The following is an 18,181-nucleotide window of genomic DNA, read 5'->3' on the forward strand; positions in this document are numbered from 1 at the left end:
CTTGAGGATAATGGCATGCAGAAGACCGATTATTTTATTTTTTTACAAAATTGGAATTAAACTGTCTGGTGCTACCCAATCAATTACAAAAATGCAGCACCTCCAAGAATTTGGCCACTGAATTTCCCACAAAGTATACACAAGTGATTTTGCACTTGCTAAGTCACAACATTCATACATAGCAGAAGTATATTTGAAGATTCTGAATACTGAAATAATGGATACACAATTCATCTCATAACAAACTCAGAACTTACAGAGAGGTGTCTTTTGGTAGATGCACAAGCTTCAATATTACCGGGAAGTATTCTGTGCTTAAATGGATGTTTTAAACCAGCGCAGATCTAAAAAATATTAATAATTAGCCATCAACGCCATACTGAGTAAACTACAAGTAGAATATGTTTTGATGCCTCACTAAACAAAAACACACTTCACAATATGAAACAATTTGTGATCTGTAAATCAAAACCTTTGCACAAGAGATGTTTTGCATAAGCAGTGACTCTTTACCAATGCTCTGAATTACCTCCACCTTGAAAAGGGCTTTCCTGAGTGAATCACAGGCTACATTTAAAGGGATACTGTAGGGGGGTCAGGGGAAAATGAGTTGAAGTTACCCGGGGCGTCTAATGGTCCCCCACAGACATCCTGTGCCTGCGCAGCCACTCCCCAATGCTCAGGCCCCGCCTCCGGTTCAATTCTGGAATTTCAGACTGTAAAGTCTGAAAGTTACTGCGCCTGCGTTGCTGTGTCCTCACTCCGGCTGATGGCACCAGGAGCGTACTGAGCAGGCCCAGTATGGGCTGTGCCTGCGCCGTGCACTCCTGGTGACATCAGGGGAAGCGAGGATACGGCAATGCAGGCGCAGTGGTTTTCAGACTTTAAAGTCTGAAATTCCAGAAATGAACCGGAGGTGAGGCCAGAGCATCGGTGAGTGGTTGAACGGGTACAGGATGCCTGCAGGGGACCGTTAGAAGCCCCGGGTAACTTCAACTCATTTCCCCCCGACCCCCCTACAGTATCCCTTTAACTTCAGTGAGTGACTGTATGAAAAGCTAGTTGCAGTCATGCGCAAGAATCTGTCTATGGGAATGCCGATGTTAGATCCTGCAGACATTGCAACAGTGATTGATTACTGCTGCGGTAGATGGCAACACCCTGCAATCAGTTAAATTACTTAATAAAGAGATACCTGTTGCATGTAACTTGTGATGGCGCATTGGGAATTCACAAGGTGATTATTGCCCACTACAACAGAGCTTTTCACTGCAGGAGATGACTTCACTAAGAATAACTGGGGTTGATGTTTTTTAAAGGGAAATGCTAGTTTTGTGTGGTAAGCTGCTCCCATACAAGATTCTCTGATGTCTAGTGGTCCCCTTCCTCCTTCATTTAGCATTACCTGTTGTGTAGTAGTCCCCCCCTCTCCATATGACACACCTAATGTCTAGTTACTAGACATTAGGTGTGTCATATGGAGAGGGGGGGACTACTACACAACAGGTAATGCTAAATGAAGGAGGAAGGGGACCACTAGACATCAGGTACGCTGTATGAAGGTGTGGAGGGATGGGAGCTACTAGACTCTAGTAGCTCCCATCCCTCCACACCTTCATACAGCGTACCTGGTGTTTAGTGGTTCCCCCTCCTCCCATGCAGTGTACCTGGTGTCCCCTCCCTCTCTCATAGCATATTCACCCGGTGTCTTGTGGACGTTTTCCAGACCTCCCAGAGTGTAAACCAAAATTTTGCTCTGGGGGCATTTTAGGAGCAAAATAAATCTCAGTTTATACTCGAGTATATATGATAAGTCTTATGTATTTAGATTTACACCTCGGATGTAGACAAACACACAAAAAATTCCACTCCGTCCTTGTTTATTAAACAAAAATGTGCATTTGATTAGTACAAAGCTGTCCAACTCTAGTCCTCAAGGGCCGAAGTCCTCACACATTTTTGGCACTGCTCAAATGAATTGATGGGACTGAATCTGGAAACATGTGGTTCATTTAGTAGAATACATTTCCCAGTTCATCCTAAACAATGGCATGGATATGGCCCTCAAGGACTGGAGTTGGACAGCCCTGGATTAGTAGCACCTGCCTGACACTAAGGGCTGGTTCAGACGGACGCTTGCAGAGCGTTTACAGCCAGCGTTCAGGGCTTGGTGTTAAACGCTCCCATTCAAGTGAATGGGAGCGTTTGTACCAAGCTTTTACGCGCGTTTGCACAAACGCAGCGTTCGGGTCCCGATTTTCCATGGCGTTCAAGGAGCCCCTGGAAGCTACATGTAGCTTCCAGGGGAGGTTAACCGCGACGGCTAATGTCCCCCTAGGGGAAGAAAAAACGCGACCGCATCCAAACGCACACGAACGCTGCTGAACGCGACGCCAGCAAACGCAACGCCTCCAAACGTCCGTCTGAACCAGCCCTTACTCTCGTAAATCCTATGGAGGTGGGAATACTTATTTTTTCACACACCACTTTTGCATCTTGACTTGCTCTGTTTAATAAATAATGACATGGTGTAAAATATCATGTGTTGCTGCTCATCTGATGTTCTGTTTATGTAGTTTTAAGACGTTCTAAGGTCTGGATGATTTTTTTTAATGATGTCCTGAGCATTGGATGTGGGTGATTTTTCCTCATGGGTATTGTGGCTGCACCAGGCTGGTAAACTGAAGCATTTTGCAATTATCTAGCTTAGTGAGTCAGGCCTTGTGTGTCTGAGTGAATGCTCTATTTCTCCAAGTAGAATAATGGAGCCTATAAGAAGAGCTAGTTTCAGTACTGAGAAGGCTTAAATCAGCGTCTAGGATGCTCAGCTTACTGCACATGAGAGTGAAGGGAAATTCCACTTTTGTTGAAAAAAAAAAAAAAAAAGAACAGTCCATTCATTTTGGATTCATGCATTGCAAGGAATAATAACAAATGTTTTACTTTGAATTTGTATATAAAGCAGTGGCGTTCCCCAGTGCTTATAACTGAAAGAAAAATCTTAGTGGAAGGAGCATTACAGGGAGTCCTGATTTTTGTGGCTAGTTACACATCCAGGAAGAAGAGATTTTCTACACAGACAGTTTCAGACACAGTACTTTTGTCTTGCTTAAAAAGAAATACAATTTGAGCTGTTTAGAAAGACATACAATTATATACAAAAACATCTCAAAAGTAAGATAAAGATATATAGAAGGACACTATTTGCACAGTTGTCAGCTATGCTAACCAAAGTCCCAACAAAGAAAGATTGCCTGCATGGAGTGCTAATTGTTGAGCAAAGTATAGAGACCTCTTCAGGAAAATGGTATAAGGCAGATCTGAATGTAGTTGGTGAATAATGGTGGAGCAGGCCTGGGCTATTTTAGAGCTATAGTACAACGGAGGAGCAATAACAGTTAGAAGCAAGTTTGGAAATTCTTAACTAGCTTAAAATTAAAATGAAAACATAATTTCTAATAACATTAATCTTTCACCTTCCTTTTTGATTTTCACTTTAGTACGCAGCAGTGCCACACACTTTTCTGGCTCCCCCAGCCTGCCAACACCTATATGTAGAGTAAAGGCAGGCATTTTGATATTTACTTATTCTAGGCGCTGGCTCAGGCTCTCTTCTTCCACCACGGAGAGGTGCTGTATGGGCACATCCTCCTCGGGTCCCCATCACATGATATAAAGTGATTGGGACCCAAAGAAAGATCAGTGCATACAATGCCACTACTGTAATTTGGGCTCTGAATCGGGTCTTTTCTTCCACCACAGAGTGGCGCTGTATGCAGACATGTGATCGGGATCCAAAGAAGGTTGCCCCTGTACATGTTGGAAAAAGAGATCTAATTCAGTGCCCAGAATGGGTAAATATCAAAGCACTCCCTGGCCACTCTGCATGTAATGTGTGGGAGGCTAGCTGAGCATAGCTGGCTCAGCTGAAACACAGTTGCCCTGAGTTATCTAAATAAGATAACCCGACAAGGCAGGCAACAGGTTAAATTCTAAAAAGTCATGTATAATACTGATTCATGCTTACAGCAATTCATTGAGTAGAGCTAGTATTCCCCCTGAAGTCTGCTTACAACTGGAATGAAAGTGGTTACTTACATAAGGATTGTCTGTTTGGTAACCAAGAACAACGGTCTGTATGCACTCATTTGTGTGGTCTAGAACCAGCTTGGTTTCCAGCATGTAATGTCTTTTCCTTTTATCAACTGTAAAGATCTCCTGGAGGAGGAGATTTTGTGGAAAGGGAAGCTTAAATGGATGCCTAAGGAAAAAAAAAACATATAATAGTTAATTGCCTCACTGGCCACAGAGATCAGTTGATTTTTTGTTTTTTGTTTTTCTACAAGGGCCCTTATTCAATAAACGTTTTTTTCTCATGAGTTTTCTCCTAGGTGATATTTTCACACTGCCTTCTAAGCCACCAGGAAACATGAAAATACTCAAAATAATTTTTATTGTATTTTTCACCTACTTTTAGGAGAAGGTGAAGAGAAGGTGAAAATGTTTCTCCTAGAAGAAAACTCAGGTGAAAAAGTCAATTAAATAAAGGCCAGTGTGTAAGAAATAACAGAAATATGGGCTCCATTGGATAACCACTAACACTGACTGCAAATCTGACCATATTGATGGGACTGAGAATTGATACTGGCACACTCAAACAGGGAAAGAATCTATTACACTGAACATGAAAAAAATACACGTCAAGAAAGATTCGAGTCAGCAGAAAAACTTTCTACATATGGACTTCTGTAATAAATAAGAATGGCCAAGTGTCCAGATTTTCATTGAAATCTGTGGCCAGTTTAAGTATTAGCAAGTCCATATTCATAAAACAAAGCCAATTTGCTGAATGGACTTTAGACAGTTTTACTTGTAGGAAGAACTTCATTTGAACTGCGATTTGAGTCAGCAAGGACAGAACAAAGAGCAGATTTATTTTCTGCTATAAAAATGCCGAGTTAATAAGCGCAATTAAAAGCAGCACTTCATTGAAAGTGCAATGAGCTATTGTATTTTATCTTCTATGCACTCAGACTGGTAACAGCAGCAGCAATTTCCATTTACCTAAAAGGTACGAGTTCTGTGTTCGTTCTTTAAAAACATCTGATTGCTACCAGTAGCAGTCTATTACACATGAAGAGAAAGTGATGCTACTACCGAGCATATTTATTGCACCAGTAGCAGGCAGATTTACATCACAGGAGCCTATAGGCACCCTAGACTTCACCCTCCTCGAACCCACAACACCTCCTGGCCCCCACCGTTGAACCGCACCACAAGTGTGTTGGCTTGCCCAGCTGTCACCTCTGTCCTACTTCTCCTGTCCGATGTAGGTAGCCACAGGTGTCCCTTAGTATTAGGTAGCAAGAGTAACCTCTCATTTATGCTCTGCTCTGTACTCTGCATAGGGAAGGAGGGAGGAAGGCACTTGGGGGACAGGAGTGAGCCTCCTCTCCATCATCAGGCACCTGTAGGCATGCGCCTACAGTGCCTTATGGAAAATCCAACCCTGACCAGTATCATGCTATTTCTAAAGGTGCCCACTAATGATACAATCTTTTTTGTTCAATCTTACCAAATCTATGTAGTAGAAGGGTAAACTGAATGAATATTCTTTGTGTAGTCCCTCATATTACATACAAATGGTAAGATTGGGTGAAAAAGATTGCATCATTAGTGGGGATCTTAAAGGTACCCATAAACTATACAATCTCATAAACAAAACAACCAACCGTCTGATTTGATCATTGTAAACAATAATTCTGGCTCACCAACTGAGGGGAAATGATAAGCAATCCAATCAGAGTAATAGAATTAATCCAAAATTTGGATCAACAGAGCGATCGATAGAATGATCATTCCTCTGCAATTTGCACCATTAATGGTACCAGATTTGATCAATCGTACAGTAGATTATTTGGGAGATTGTACCGTTAATAGCCACACATCTTCCAAAACAAGCAAAGCAAGAGGTAAGAGCTTGACTTGTGACAAATAAGACCATGTGAATTATATCTATAAAACTTTTCAGTATTGGAAGTGGTACTTATATGTGAGGATTCTATGATATATTTGACATCAACTACTGCCAATTGTTCCTTTATCTAAAAAGACAATGGAGACAATCTAAGCACAGATCGATAATTACTTTCTTCCCTGTTCTCAGTGATGTGGGATGGATCCACACTATGATGAAGATGTTCCTCATCATTTTGCAACTAGAAGGGTTTGAGATAGTGGTTACCACTCCTAGGGTAGTCATGTATGGCCTAATCTTTATCAAAACTGCGACAAAACTAGCCTGTCTATGGTAGCTTTAACATTCATAGTGAAAGAAATGTAAAGAGGTTCCATGCTATAGCAATTTTTTTTTTTTAATAAGGATTCACAAAACAAACTCTGATATGAATTGGTTTTATATTATATAAAAGTCATCCTAACATTATTACATCACTGTCTTGTAAATGATAAGTGATACTAAAGCCTAAATGAAAAAAGGTAAAAACTTCAAAGTATTTGATTTCTCAAATAATTTATGGCAAGCCTAAGTGACTCAGAAAGCATCAATGGCTGCCAAACCTTTTACTAGCGGACCTTGCATTTTGCAGATAATCTAGCCACAGATAAAGTTTGAACATCTGATATATAATAAAAGTTCTCAAACCTGCCCCTGTCTAACCAAATTAGTTAAACTTTTTAAAAAGTCACTGGAGTAAATTGAACACTTAGGATATTTTTGATTTTAATAAAACGTCCATCTGCCTTCATAGTCATCTGTTGTGCCGGCCTTTTTCTTTAACTCTCTCTGACCCATTTATTTAGAAGCAGCATACAGATGGTTTCATGTAATACATAAACAATTTAACTGAATAAATAAAACATGCACACACACACACCACGCACACCTACTCCCACAACACCACATATGTCACACAACATACACAGCTTCCATGCACGCAAACAACACACATACACACACACACACACCACACACATACATTTTAAATTCGAAGGGCCCTTTTCCACTAGCAATCGCTAGCGCTTGCACTAAACACTAGCGATTGTGATTCAGCAATAGCATAGCAATAGCAAATGCATAGTATAGCAAAATCGCTGTAAAAAACGCTCCGCAGCGTGATTGCGCTTTGGCAAAAAAAAATTGCGGTAGTGGAAAATACCTACCGCAATTCCGATTTGCGATTTTGCAATTCAGCATCGCAATCACCGTATGTGGAAAAAGGCCCTAAGACTGATAACGATAATATAAAGACAGATCATTAATTTTATTAAACTGTGCATATTTTTAGGGACTATTCAATAACTGGCACAATATAAGTGGATCGGAACAAAGCACATTTAGTACCAGTATAATATGTATACTTACTGTTAAACTTCTATTAAAGGAGGATATTTTAACAGTAGCTAAGAGACCTTATAAAGAATTTTGTATTAGAATTAATATAACAAATACATTAATACATCAGTAGAAAGTTGTGGCTTTGGATTCTCCACATGGGCTTTGCAAAAGCGCTTGTCATTATTTCTGTCTAGAACACTAATGTATAGATTAACAAAATACAGTATGTAAATGCTCAGAAACTAGCCCTATTCATATTAATGTTAAGAGAGTCATCGTTCCTGATTCCATTGATTCCGGTTTTAAGTGCTGACGATTGTGTGTGTGTTTTTGTGAATACTAGCTCATCCAGCACCATGATAAATTCATCACTTAGATGTTTTTCTTTTTCTTGTCCTGAGTTTTTTTCATCTGATTCTATTAGTGGATGAATTGAGTTATGCATTGTTTTCCATGCATAATGAAGGCAGATGAGTGTTACACTTATTACCTGCTTTACTCAGATGATAAGGTATATTGCTCATATAAAAATGGTGCTTTACACACTCACATGCAGGCTGGTATTGCCAGAAGCTGAGCTCGACAGAACAACTTAGCTAGAAGCCTACATGATGAGAATTAGGATAGGTCAGATCAAAAAACCAATGGGAAGCCCTTGCAACAGATTTATTGATGCTTTATGTTGCAGCTCCCTATACTATACTCCCTATAGAGGCTTTATCAAGTAGTATGCTTTAGCTATTAATATTAACCACTTCAGCCCTCAGTCATTTTCACTTTATGCATCCGAGCAATGTTCACCTCCCATTCATTAGCCTATAACTTTATCACCACTTATCACAATTAACTGATCTATATCTTGTTTTTTCTGCCACCAATTAGGCCTTCTTTGGGTGATACATTTTGCTACCTTACTGTAAATGCATTTTAACAGTAAGAATAAGAAAAAAATGGAAAAAAATCATTATTTCTCAGTTTTCGGCCATTATAATTGTAAAATAGTACATTCCTGCATAATTAAAACCCACGTATTGTATTTGGCCATTTGTCCCGGTTATTACACCGCTTAAATTATGTCCCTATCACAATGTATGGCGAAAATATTTTATTTGGAAATAAAAGTGCATTTTTTCTGTTTTGCATCCATCACTATTTACAAGCTTATATTAGAAATATTTCATCTTTACATAGACATTTAAAAAGTTTAGACCCTTAGGTAAATATTTATGTGTTTTTTTTTATTGTAATTTTTTTTATTATTATTATTATTAAACATTTTATTTGGGTATTTTTGGGAGGGTGGGATGTAACTAGTAAATTTTTTAATGTAAATATGTTTATTTTTTATTTTTTTAATGTAGAAGTAGTTTTACTTTTGGCCACAAAATGGCAACCTTAGGTTTGTTTACATGACGTCACTCTAAGCGCAAAATGTATGCTTAGAGGGACGTAGGGGGACGTAGGAGGCAGCTTACGAGAGAAGCTGTCGCTTTTTCTGCGGGGGGAGAGGAATCAGTAATAGGGCACCATGGCCCGATTCATTGATTCCTGGGCTAACCATCCACGGCCAGGAGCACGCGTGCACACGCGCGATCGGCCATGGGAGTGCACATGGCCTCCTGGACGTAGCTCTATGTCCAGGAGGACAAAGTGGTTAAAGTACCATGAAATAAAACACAAGGGCCATATGCAATTCACTTTTTCTCCTGAGTTTTCTCCTAGGAGATAATTTTTATCTTCAATTTAAAATAACTTTTTAGCACTTTGCAATGGAAAAAGTACCAAAAAGTAGGTGAAACAGTACTACTGAAATTATTTTGAGTATTTTCTAGCTTGCTGGTGGTTTAAAAGGCATTTTATTTACAAGTTGTGAAAACATCACCTAGGAGACATCTCAGCTGAAAAAGTGAGTTGCATATGGCCTATGGCCCCATTTGCAATTTACTTTTTTCTCCTGTGAGATAATGTTTCATTTTCTCTTAAAATAACTTTTATGCACTTTGTGATTGAAAGAATACCAAAAGTAGGTGAAAAAGTACTGTCAAAATTATTCAGAGTATTCTCTTGCTTGCTGGCGGCTTAAACAGCATTTTATTGATAAGGTGTGAAAATATCACCTAGGAGAAAACTCAAGAGAAAAAGCGAATTGCATATAGCCATGATGTTTAAGCAGCAAGGCTCATTATTGGCTATAATATAGTGAGTGTAAGGCCAGCAGTCCTGTAGGAGGGTTAGGGGCTAAACTAAGGGTAAGGGGTCACAGGCTTAGATGTTAGGAGTTAGGAATGAGGAAGGGGGGGTAGGATTAGGCGTTAAGATGGAGTAAACATTAGGCGATAGGTTAGGGCTAGACATCATGAAGGGGTTAGTTTTGGGAGGGAAGTTAGGGTTAGGCATAAGGAAGGGTTTCAGGCTGAGTTGGAAGTTCGGGTTAAATGTCAGATAGAGATATATAAGCAGAGCAATTGATTAGGGGTAGTTGGAAGTACCGCCAAATACAGACAAAAATATAAACATTACTCTTCTCATCCACAAACACCACTCATAGAATTGCATATCTTTGCTTCTCTACTCAAACTATTATATCTTCTGCCTTAACCTCCCCCCCTCCCCTACACAAACATTACATCCTCTGCAGGGGTGAGATGGTCACCTCATACTTCTCAGACCACACTAGGTTGGATTTAAGTTATATTAATAGTGTATATCCTTTCTAATATCAAGCAGATGATTATAGAAAATCTATAGATGGCTATTGATCTTTCACTTGATTTTCGGGGGTAAAAAAAAGTATTTCTTCCTTTTCAATTTACTTTAGAAATACCTTAAGTGGATTAATCCGCGTTTCTGGTAGAACATTACTTCTCTTTTCAGGTCTTCTATCTGTCCGTCCAGTTGTATTATTGATGGTGGGTTCTTTTGGTCTACATACACTGTTTTGATTAAGAAACTGGATTTCCTTGTCTACAAAAAAATAATTCTCAATATAAGGAACAGAGAACAAGTAAGTTCAGATTATCTTAAATACATTGTACAAATAGTAATTGTGCATAAAAATAGCATTTCAGCAGGGAAAATAAAATTTGTGCTTTACATGAATGTAATTAAACTTGGGAGGCTACTTCTGGCTACCTATACAGGGCATCATCTCTGGCTACCGACACTGGGGGGCTACCTGTACTGGGGGTGCTACGTCTGGCTACCTATACAGGTGGAGTAGCCCCAGGCTATCTATACTGGGGACTACCTGGGGCTATATAATACTGGGAAGTATGTCTAGCTACCATTACTGCAGGGCTACTCAATACTGGGCCCTCTGGCTACTTAAAGAGAAACAGAGGTGAAGCACCCTCATGCATTTTACTACATTTATCAGTGGGAGCATGACAGTAAACACCTACCTTGCTTTTAGTTTCATTCTTATCTGCTTAATTAGTCTATTATCAGCTGTGATAAGAATCCCTGACTGAGCCTTCAGTCTAGGTTTGACCTGGAGTCATTATAGCTGAGTCACTCTTCTGTGGAGTCTTTTCAAGCCCAAGCCTGCCCCCTCCTGGCTCAGCTTTCCTGCTTTGCATACTGAGAGCTCTGATGACATGGGAGGGGCTGCTGCTGCCCAGAAAGAAGACCTGGAACAGACAAGTGTGGCTGCAATATGATCTGTGTGCTCTGTGTGCACTCTGCATAGATAATGATGATGACTGCAGTTTCATTCCTATGAGAGACACTTCCTACTGCCTGCACATCATACCAAAATGAAAGCACACAGATGAAAGGCTGCAGCAGCCTTTCTCATATAGCCTAGACAGCAGCCTAGTCTCATATAGCCTAGACAGCACATCCAGAACAACTCATAACCCGGAAGCAGAAGGGATATGAGCCGGCGGCCATATTGGATTTTTCCTGGAGCAATAATGGATAAAAAACACTAAAAAAGGCATACCAGAGCTGCAAAATTATCAGGTAGAGCATTTACTCTTTACAAGCTATCGACTGATATGTTTATTTTGTGTGAAATGTTCATCAATGGTTCCCTTTAAAATTGGTGTGTGGTGGGTGCCTTATAATTTTTAGGGGACTCCCCCAAACACAACTTTGCTTTGGGTTTCCATGATTTCTAGCTATGCTGTAAAAATGTGAACCCCCCATGAAGTAGAATGTACAAATAGTAGTGTCCTTCCAGCAAGCTGGAAGTAGTAGTGATAGTGGCATTATTATACTTTTCTTTGCTATGTAATTCTGCAAGGAGCAAGTCCAAGATCAGGCTTAACCAGCCCTTCAAGCAAGAGTGTTCTCCAGACCTACAGATGTTAAACAAAATCAGCACCAGGAAACATCTGTGACTCCTGCCATTGATTGCTGTTGTAGCTCCTTCTACAGTCCTGTCCATGGATCCTGTGACTCCTCCTTGCAGCATATTCACTGTTCCTCCAATCCCATTTCCCAGGCTGATGGTATCAGGATTGGCCACCTCCACTTAACTAGATCTCCTGTACCTCTTCTGCAGTCATTTACTTAGAGAATGCATCTCTATAGGTGTACATGTCACCTGCTAAATTACTGTGAAACACTGCATAAGAAAATTCCAGATGCCTGAGCTACGCAGATAATTGTTACTATTGCAGGATTTAGCTGTTTTTCCTCTTATTTAATCAATTCTGTCTTTGTGTTATTGATTAAGCGTGCTACTTAGCCATCCCATCTGCTGCCTGGCCTGACCTCAGCTTGTCTTCAGTTATCATTCTGCCTACCATGCGCCATGAACTGAGATTGTCCTCAGCCATCTTTCGGTCTACTAATTCAGTACTTTACTCCAGTTGTATTGACAGATCCACACCAAATAAGTGGATTACATAGGAAGTCCACTTCCTTTCATGATCTGTATCATCAGGGAAACCTTGTCAAAATATTGCAAAGCTACACTATGTATCTAAATTTACTGATACATTGAAAAGGTTTTAAGTACTATCAGTGGTGTAGCAATAGGGGGTGCAGAGGTTGCGACTGCACTGGGGCCCCTGAACCAGAGGGGCCCACTAGGGGTCTTCCTTCATCCTTCTTATAAGCTTTTCATTGGTTCTACACTGGTAATGAAAACCTTCATACAGTATGTACATTGCATAGTGGTAATCCTTAACAAACTGATTACTTACTCTAAATACACCTATCTGACACTGCAGCTGTTCTCTTGATCAGTTCTGGGGCTTCATATCAATGGAGTGCTTGGGGCCCCATGTAACAATCCCACTGGGGCCCAAAGCTCCTTAGTTCCGTCACTGACTACTATGACATCTCTCCTCTGAGCACAAAGGACTAAAATGCATATAAATCTGAGCTGCAATAATGCTAATCTGATGTGAAGACATGCATGTTAACTGCACAATTCTTTCAATTTAAACATCTTGGTTGCCACTTACCAGATCCACAGCCCAATAATCTGCTGTTATATTAAATTCCTGCTTTGAGCCTTTTATTTTGAATGAAAACAGTTTCATTTTGTTATTGTTTTCTAAGTGAATCTTATTCTTGATTAGTTGATTCCATATCGACACCATTTCGCTGTAACTCCTAAAGGAATTTCCTCCAATAAAATTCACGCTGGAAGCCTTAGGATGGAATTAATCGATTAATTGGATTGGATTAATTAGAACATATAGACACAAGTGTAAAATCTCAAAATACTAAAAAAATGGCTGATTTAGGAAAGTTGTATTAGACTTATAAAATAAAATGTGCTCCTCTGAGCATGCAATTCACCAAGTACAATTCATTCTACTTATAAATGTAGAGCAGAGGGCTCAGAGGACTAATTCAATTGAACCCCAGCTCACTATGCTTCCTCCTACTCCTCCCTCAAGCACCTTCACATTTTAAACTCTCCTTTGGGCCCCACTTACTTTTATCTTCAACATACTATTCACTCTTCCTCCTCCTCACATTCATGCCTAATTCCTAGGGCCCCTCTGCAGTATGCATACCCCCCCAAAAACCTACCACACCTCACTTTTATTTGTTTCCTCTTGGATGGGGACCTATTCAGTAGATCAGTCAGTTCTTCAGGGTGTGTGCAGATTTTGGGTCCCATGCCCACCTACCCTCTCTTGCTACTCCTGATTGGACACCATCAGTACAGCCTTGGTGATTGCTTCTGAACCCACCACCCGATTCCACATGGTGATAGCTCACATGCTACTCCAGCAACACAACTGAGTTTGCATCCATCACTCCCCATACACTGAGAATGATGATTAGGGGTGTGGCCAGGACTGAAAACCATTGAGAGAAAGAAGAGAAGAAGGTGAGCTCTCACTACAAGTTATGGGGTAGGGGGGGGGGGGTGTCTTAAAATCAAAAGCTGAGACTAGGATTGGAAATGGAGACAGAATAAACTAGGGCCCAAGAAGCTGTCCACCCTCTGCAAGTGACCCTAGAGGACACCTCCTCAGGCCCTAGGGCTCAGTGCAGTTGCTCTGCCTACCACAACAGCTACTTAACCTCTAACTAATATGTTTTTACAGATCCAACAAAATATCCCACTTGTTACAAGGTTACAAAGTATTAATTTGTGTGTTGAATTTTCTGTATAGATCATTGTATGGAATCTACAGTCAATGGATAGGTAAATGAAGAGGCAGTTTTGAGTAAACTAAGCCTTTTATGTACAGTACAAAAGCAGACGTGCATCATAAGTAAACAGTTCTTAATTTGAATGACAATAATGACATTTACACTGCTGAGCTGTACTAAAAGGCCTGGAATGTAAACTTATAGCAAACAGATTTGACCAATTCACAAACAGTTTTCGACAACAGACATGAATCAGACTGCAGACATTCTGGAAATAAAACGATCGTAAAGTTGGACTGACTCTTAAGTAAGTAACCGTAGGTGTTTGTATATGAATTCTCCCCTCTTTCTCACTTCCAGTGTCTTTATAGTACACTTCCAGCACTAGGTTCTTGACAGACAAGGCCTTCCCAGCTGACACTTCCACTGAGGCCTGGTAGGTATAGCGCTGAGGCTGGAGGAGTTTGAGGGCTGAGAACAGATACAGCCATGGGGTATCCATGGTAAACGCTCCTGTGTACAAATAAACAAATATGTACATAGTTATTAAATAGTGACCTTATAAAATTGGATCTGTTGTTAAACAGTGACAGCAATGAATCTCATTTTCAATGCTTTGTTAAATTAGACCTATTATGGAAAAGATTCTTACCGTGCTATGCATTCATCAGAGTGGAATACCAATTTATAGTGCATCTTTATTTTCTATATATTCTGACTACACAGCAAAGGGTACTCTGCTTTCGTGGCCAGACCTGTGGAAAGGCCACAAAGGCCCCAGCCTTGGGGGGGGGGGGGGGCTGCAGCCTAAGGGGGCACCCGGACATGAAATAGGGGTTCTACATATAAAGGGAGGCTGAATATGGAGAGCAACACATAAAAAGGGAAACTGATGCTCAAGAGAGCTGTTCATGAAAGAAAGGGGCTGCTGTACATGGATGATACACATGGAAGAGGGGACTGCTGTACATGGAAGAGGGGGTAGCTGCTGTACATGGATGATACACATGGAAGAGGGTGCTGCACATGGAATCAGAGGGGCGCTGCTGCACAAAAAAGGAGAGACACAACAAACTTGGCCTAGAGGCACAAAATGTATAAATCCACTCCAGTCTTAACCGCTTTATGAGAAGGTGGAAGGATTTTTCATCCCCCTTGAAAGCTAGCCTCTTATTGCAGAACGGTATTGGGCATTGGTAAAAAAAACTTAAAGGAAACCCGAAGTGACATGTGACATGATGAGATAGACATGTGTATGTACAGTGCCTAGCAAAAAAATAACTATGCTGTGTTCTATTTTTTCTTTCTCTGCCTGAAAGAGTTAAATATCAGGTATGTAAGTGGCTGACTCAGTCCTGACTCAGACAGGAAGTGACTACAGTGTGACCCTCACTGATAAGAAATTCCAACTATAAAATACTTTCCTAGCAGAAAATGGCTTCTGAGAGCAGGAAAGAGATAAAAAGGGTCAATAGTTTATAGATTTTAGCTCTGGCATTCTTCAATGAATGTGTCATTGAGTAAAAACAATAAAACAGTTAAAACTTAAAAGTAGGTTTAAACATAAAATAAAAATGTGGAATATCTTAAAAAGTCATTTTTAGGAGAAGGAAGAAGCAGTAAAGTGTTGCACCGTGTTAGCCATGAGTAAAAGCAAGAAGTTTTGAATCAGGATGATACCATTTATTGGCTAACTTAGAGATGGATAAACAGTGAGCTTTCAACTTATAAAAAGGAGAAGGAAGTCCTTAGGAGAAGGAAGATATAATTGTTTATTTCATTTGTTTATTTTTGCTTCGGGTGTCCTTTAAGACAGGCATTAAAAGTGCTAAAAAAAAGTTTAATATATCAACTCCACTGTGACTTTACTCTAAAAGCAATGAATCAAATGCATTAGTGTCTTACCTTCCCATCTGTGCAGGTCATTTTTGGATGCATCTTTCCACTGTAGCCCAGCAACAAATGGCATTCTGTCATTGTACTGCACTTTAAAATTGGTATTTGTTTCTAAGGCCGAATGTGTGTGTAAAAGCTGTGTTCTGTAATTCACCTGTTTTTCAGTCACTTGAAGTGTAAACTACAACAAAAAAATAAAAAAAAGTACATAGGACAAGATATGAATCCATTCCAAAAGAAGAAAAGAAAAAAAAAGCCCACATACACACAAAGCAAAACAAGAATACTTTTATTAACCTCCCCGGCGTTCTATTGAGATCGCCAGGGAGGCTGCGGGAGGGTTTTATTTTAATTAAAAAAAAAATATTTCATGCAGCCAACTGAAAGTTGGCTGCATGAAAGCCCACTGGAGGGCGCTCCGGAGGCGTTCTTCCGATCGCCTCCGGCACCCAGAATAAACAAGGTAGGCCGCAATGAGCAGCCTTCCTTGTTTGGCTTTCCTCGTCGCCATGGCGACGAGCGGAGTGACGTCATGGACGTCAGCCGACGTCCTGACGTCAGCCGCCTCCGATCCAGCCCTTAGCGCTGGCCGGAACTGATTGGTCCGGCTGCGCAGGGCTCGGGTGGCTGGGGGGACCCTCTTTCGCCGCTGCTCGCGGCGGATCGCCGCAGAGCGGCGGCGATCAGGCAGCACACGCGGCTGGCAAAGTGCAGGCTGCGTGTGCTGCTTTTTATTTGAGGAAAATCGGCCCAGCAGGGCCTGAGCGGCAGCCTCCGGCGGTGATGGACGAGCTGAGCTCGTCCATACCGCTCAGGAGGTTAAGCCACCAAACTTATTTGGGAAAATGGTGGCTCAAATACTGTATTGATTACAACATGGTAGCTACTCAAATGTAAAGCATCATTGTTCTTTGCTAATAAGGGTTTGTTATTATGTGTCCTAACATATATGTATGCTAACAACAATGTAAATTGGGTCCTGATGAACAATCCAATGTTCTTGGATTACTTATTTTGTTTCTGCTCTAAAATACATGCAATACATAAATATTTGTATACTCAGGATGATGTAAACATAGATTAAAACAGGGTAAAAGAAAAAATGCAGAAACATTGCATTATTGATGAGAGCTTGGTTGTAAGACACATTAAACAGGCTTAAGTATAAGTATCTAAACACTATCATGGTTTGCCATTGTTTTTGATGGAAAACAGAAAGTTTTGAATAATGCATTTTTCTTCTTGTGAAATCTGCTAGAGGGAACACGTAAGGGCCTGTTTCCACTACACGCGGATTCTGGATGCAGAAAAACTGATGCAGAACTAATCGAAATAGGCCCCAACTAATTTTCAAGCAGCAATTAAAGTTTGGGTTTCAAAATATGTATAACTGACAACTTCTATGAGATCCTATAGTTGTAAAAGGTTCTGCCACTGATTTCAGCACAGTGTGCAGATAAGTGCAGCAGTCCCTCTTGCATTCACATCCGGCAGCAATGTTGTTAACACACCACACATAGGGCCTGATCCAATTCTCTTTTCTCCTAGGATATCATTTTTAATCTTTTAATACAGACATGTAAGTCTATGGGCGACACACGTTAATGTGCACTTGAGCATGTTTTTGCAATCATTTGGAAAGACCAGAGCTCTCATTGGTCAAATAGCTGCATTCATGCTTCATTTTATTCAGCAATATAACATCCATTAAACATGCAGTAACAACCGGTTCAGCTGTAATACTACATCAGTATAATTCCTTTGACTGTATAAGGTAGTCCAGAAACAGCAGACTCAGTAATGAACAGGTTAATTGGCGGCAGCACCACGGGAGCTGTGCTGTTATGTCACCCCATGAAACACTGAACCCTGTTACACACCTTCAATTTTGATTGGGCAATCACTGGCCAATTTTACCACACCCAGTTAGTAAGAGAGCTTACCTACACAACCTGCTAAAAGTATTACAAATCTGTTGGCCCTCATACTACATGGAGGTGCTATAATTGGCCAATCACAATTGAAGGTGTGTACCGGGATTCAGGATTGATGTCTGAATCCTCTTAATTACTGGATCCGGCATCTAATAAACAGGCAGTTATTTTTCCTTAAGATTTTAACAAATGAGATACCTACTGTAAGGATCTCTCCTGTAGAGTGTTCTGTCCATTGCAGTGGAGCTGCAAACGGACAGTTCTGGCTTATCTGCTTGCATTCGGTTGTGCATTTGCAATCAGTCTCATTGTCATTTGCAATCGCTCTGCAGATCTGGGCTGCTCAGGGTGATGTCCTCATTCCACCAATTGCTTGTTGTAGCTGAGCTGCGGCCAGATAGCCCTGGATTTCCTGCATGCATGTTGT

General features: G+C 40.5%; 1 protein-coding gene across 5 annotated transcripts in view; it reads right to left on the reverse strand.

The window, feature by feature from the left end:
• LOC137524618 (uncharacterized) overlaps nt 1-18,181 on the reverse strand; it is a 571,079-nt gene that overhangs the window by 285,063 nt on the left and 267,835 nt on the right. For all 5 annotated transcript variants that reach the window (XR_011022737.1, XR_011022738.1, XM_068244694.1 and 2 more), the window contains exons 28-33: nt 15,830-16,001; nt 14,226-14,437; nt 12,775-12,963; nt 10,182-10,321; nt 4,099-4,261; nt 258-344 (exon numbers count right to left, since the gene is read on the reverse strand). Coding sequence is in view for 3 of the 5 variants with exons in the window: in XM_068244694.1 (XP_068100795.1) it covers nt 258-344; nt 4,099-4,261; nt 10,182-10,321; nt 12,775-12,963; nt 14,226-14,437; nt 15,830-16,001 (963 nt within the window). In the remaining 2 variants the exon portion in view is untranslated. The remainder of the gene's footprint in view (nt 1-257; nt 345-4,098; nt 4,262-10,181; nt 10,322-12,774; nt 12,964-14,225; nt 14,438-15,829; nt 16,002-18,181) is intronic.

Source organism: Hyperolius riggenbachi, chromosome 7 (assembly GCF_040937935.1).
Source record: "Hyperolius riggenbachi isolate aHypRig1 chromosome 7, aHypRig1.pri, whole genome shotgun sequence".
NCBI classification, from domain to species: domain Eukaryota; kingdom Metazoa; phylum Chordata; class Amphibia; order Anura; family Hyperoliidae; genus Hyperolius; species Hyperolius riggenbachi.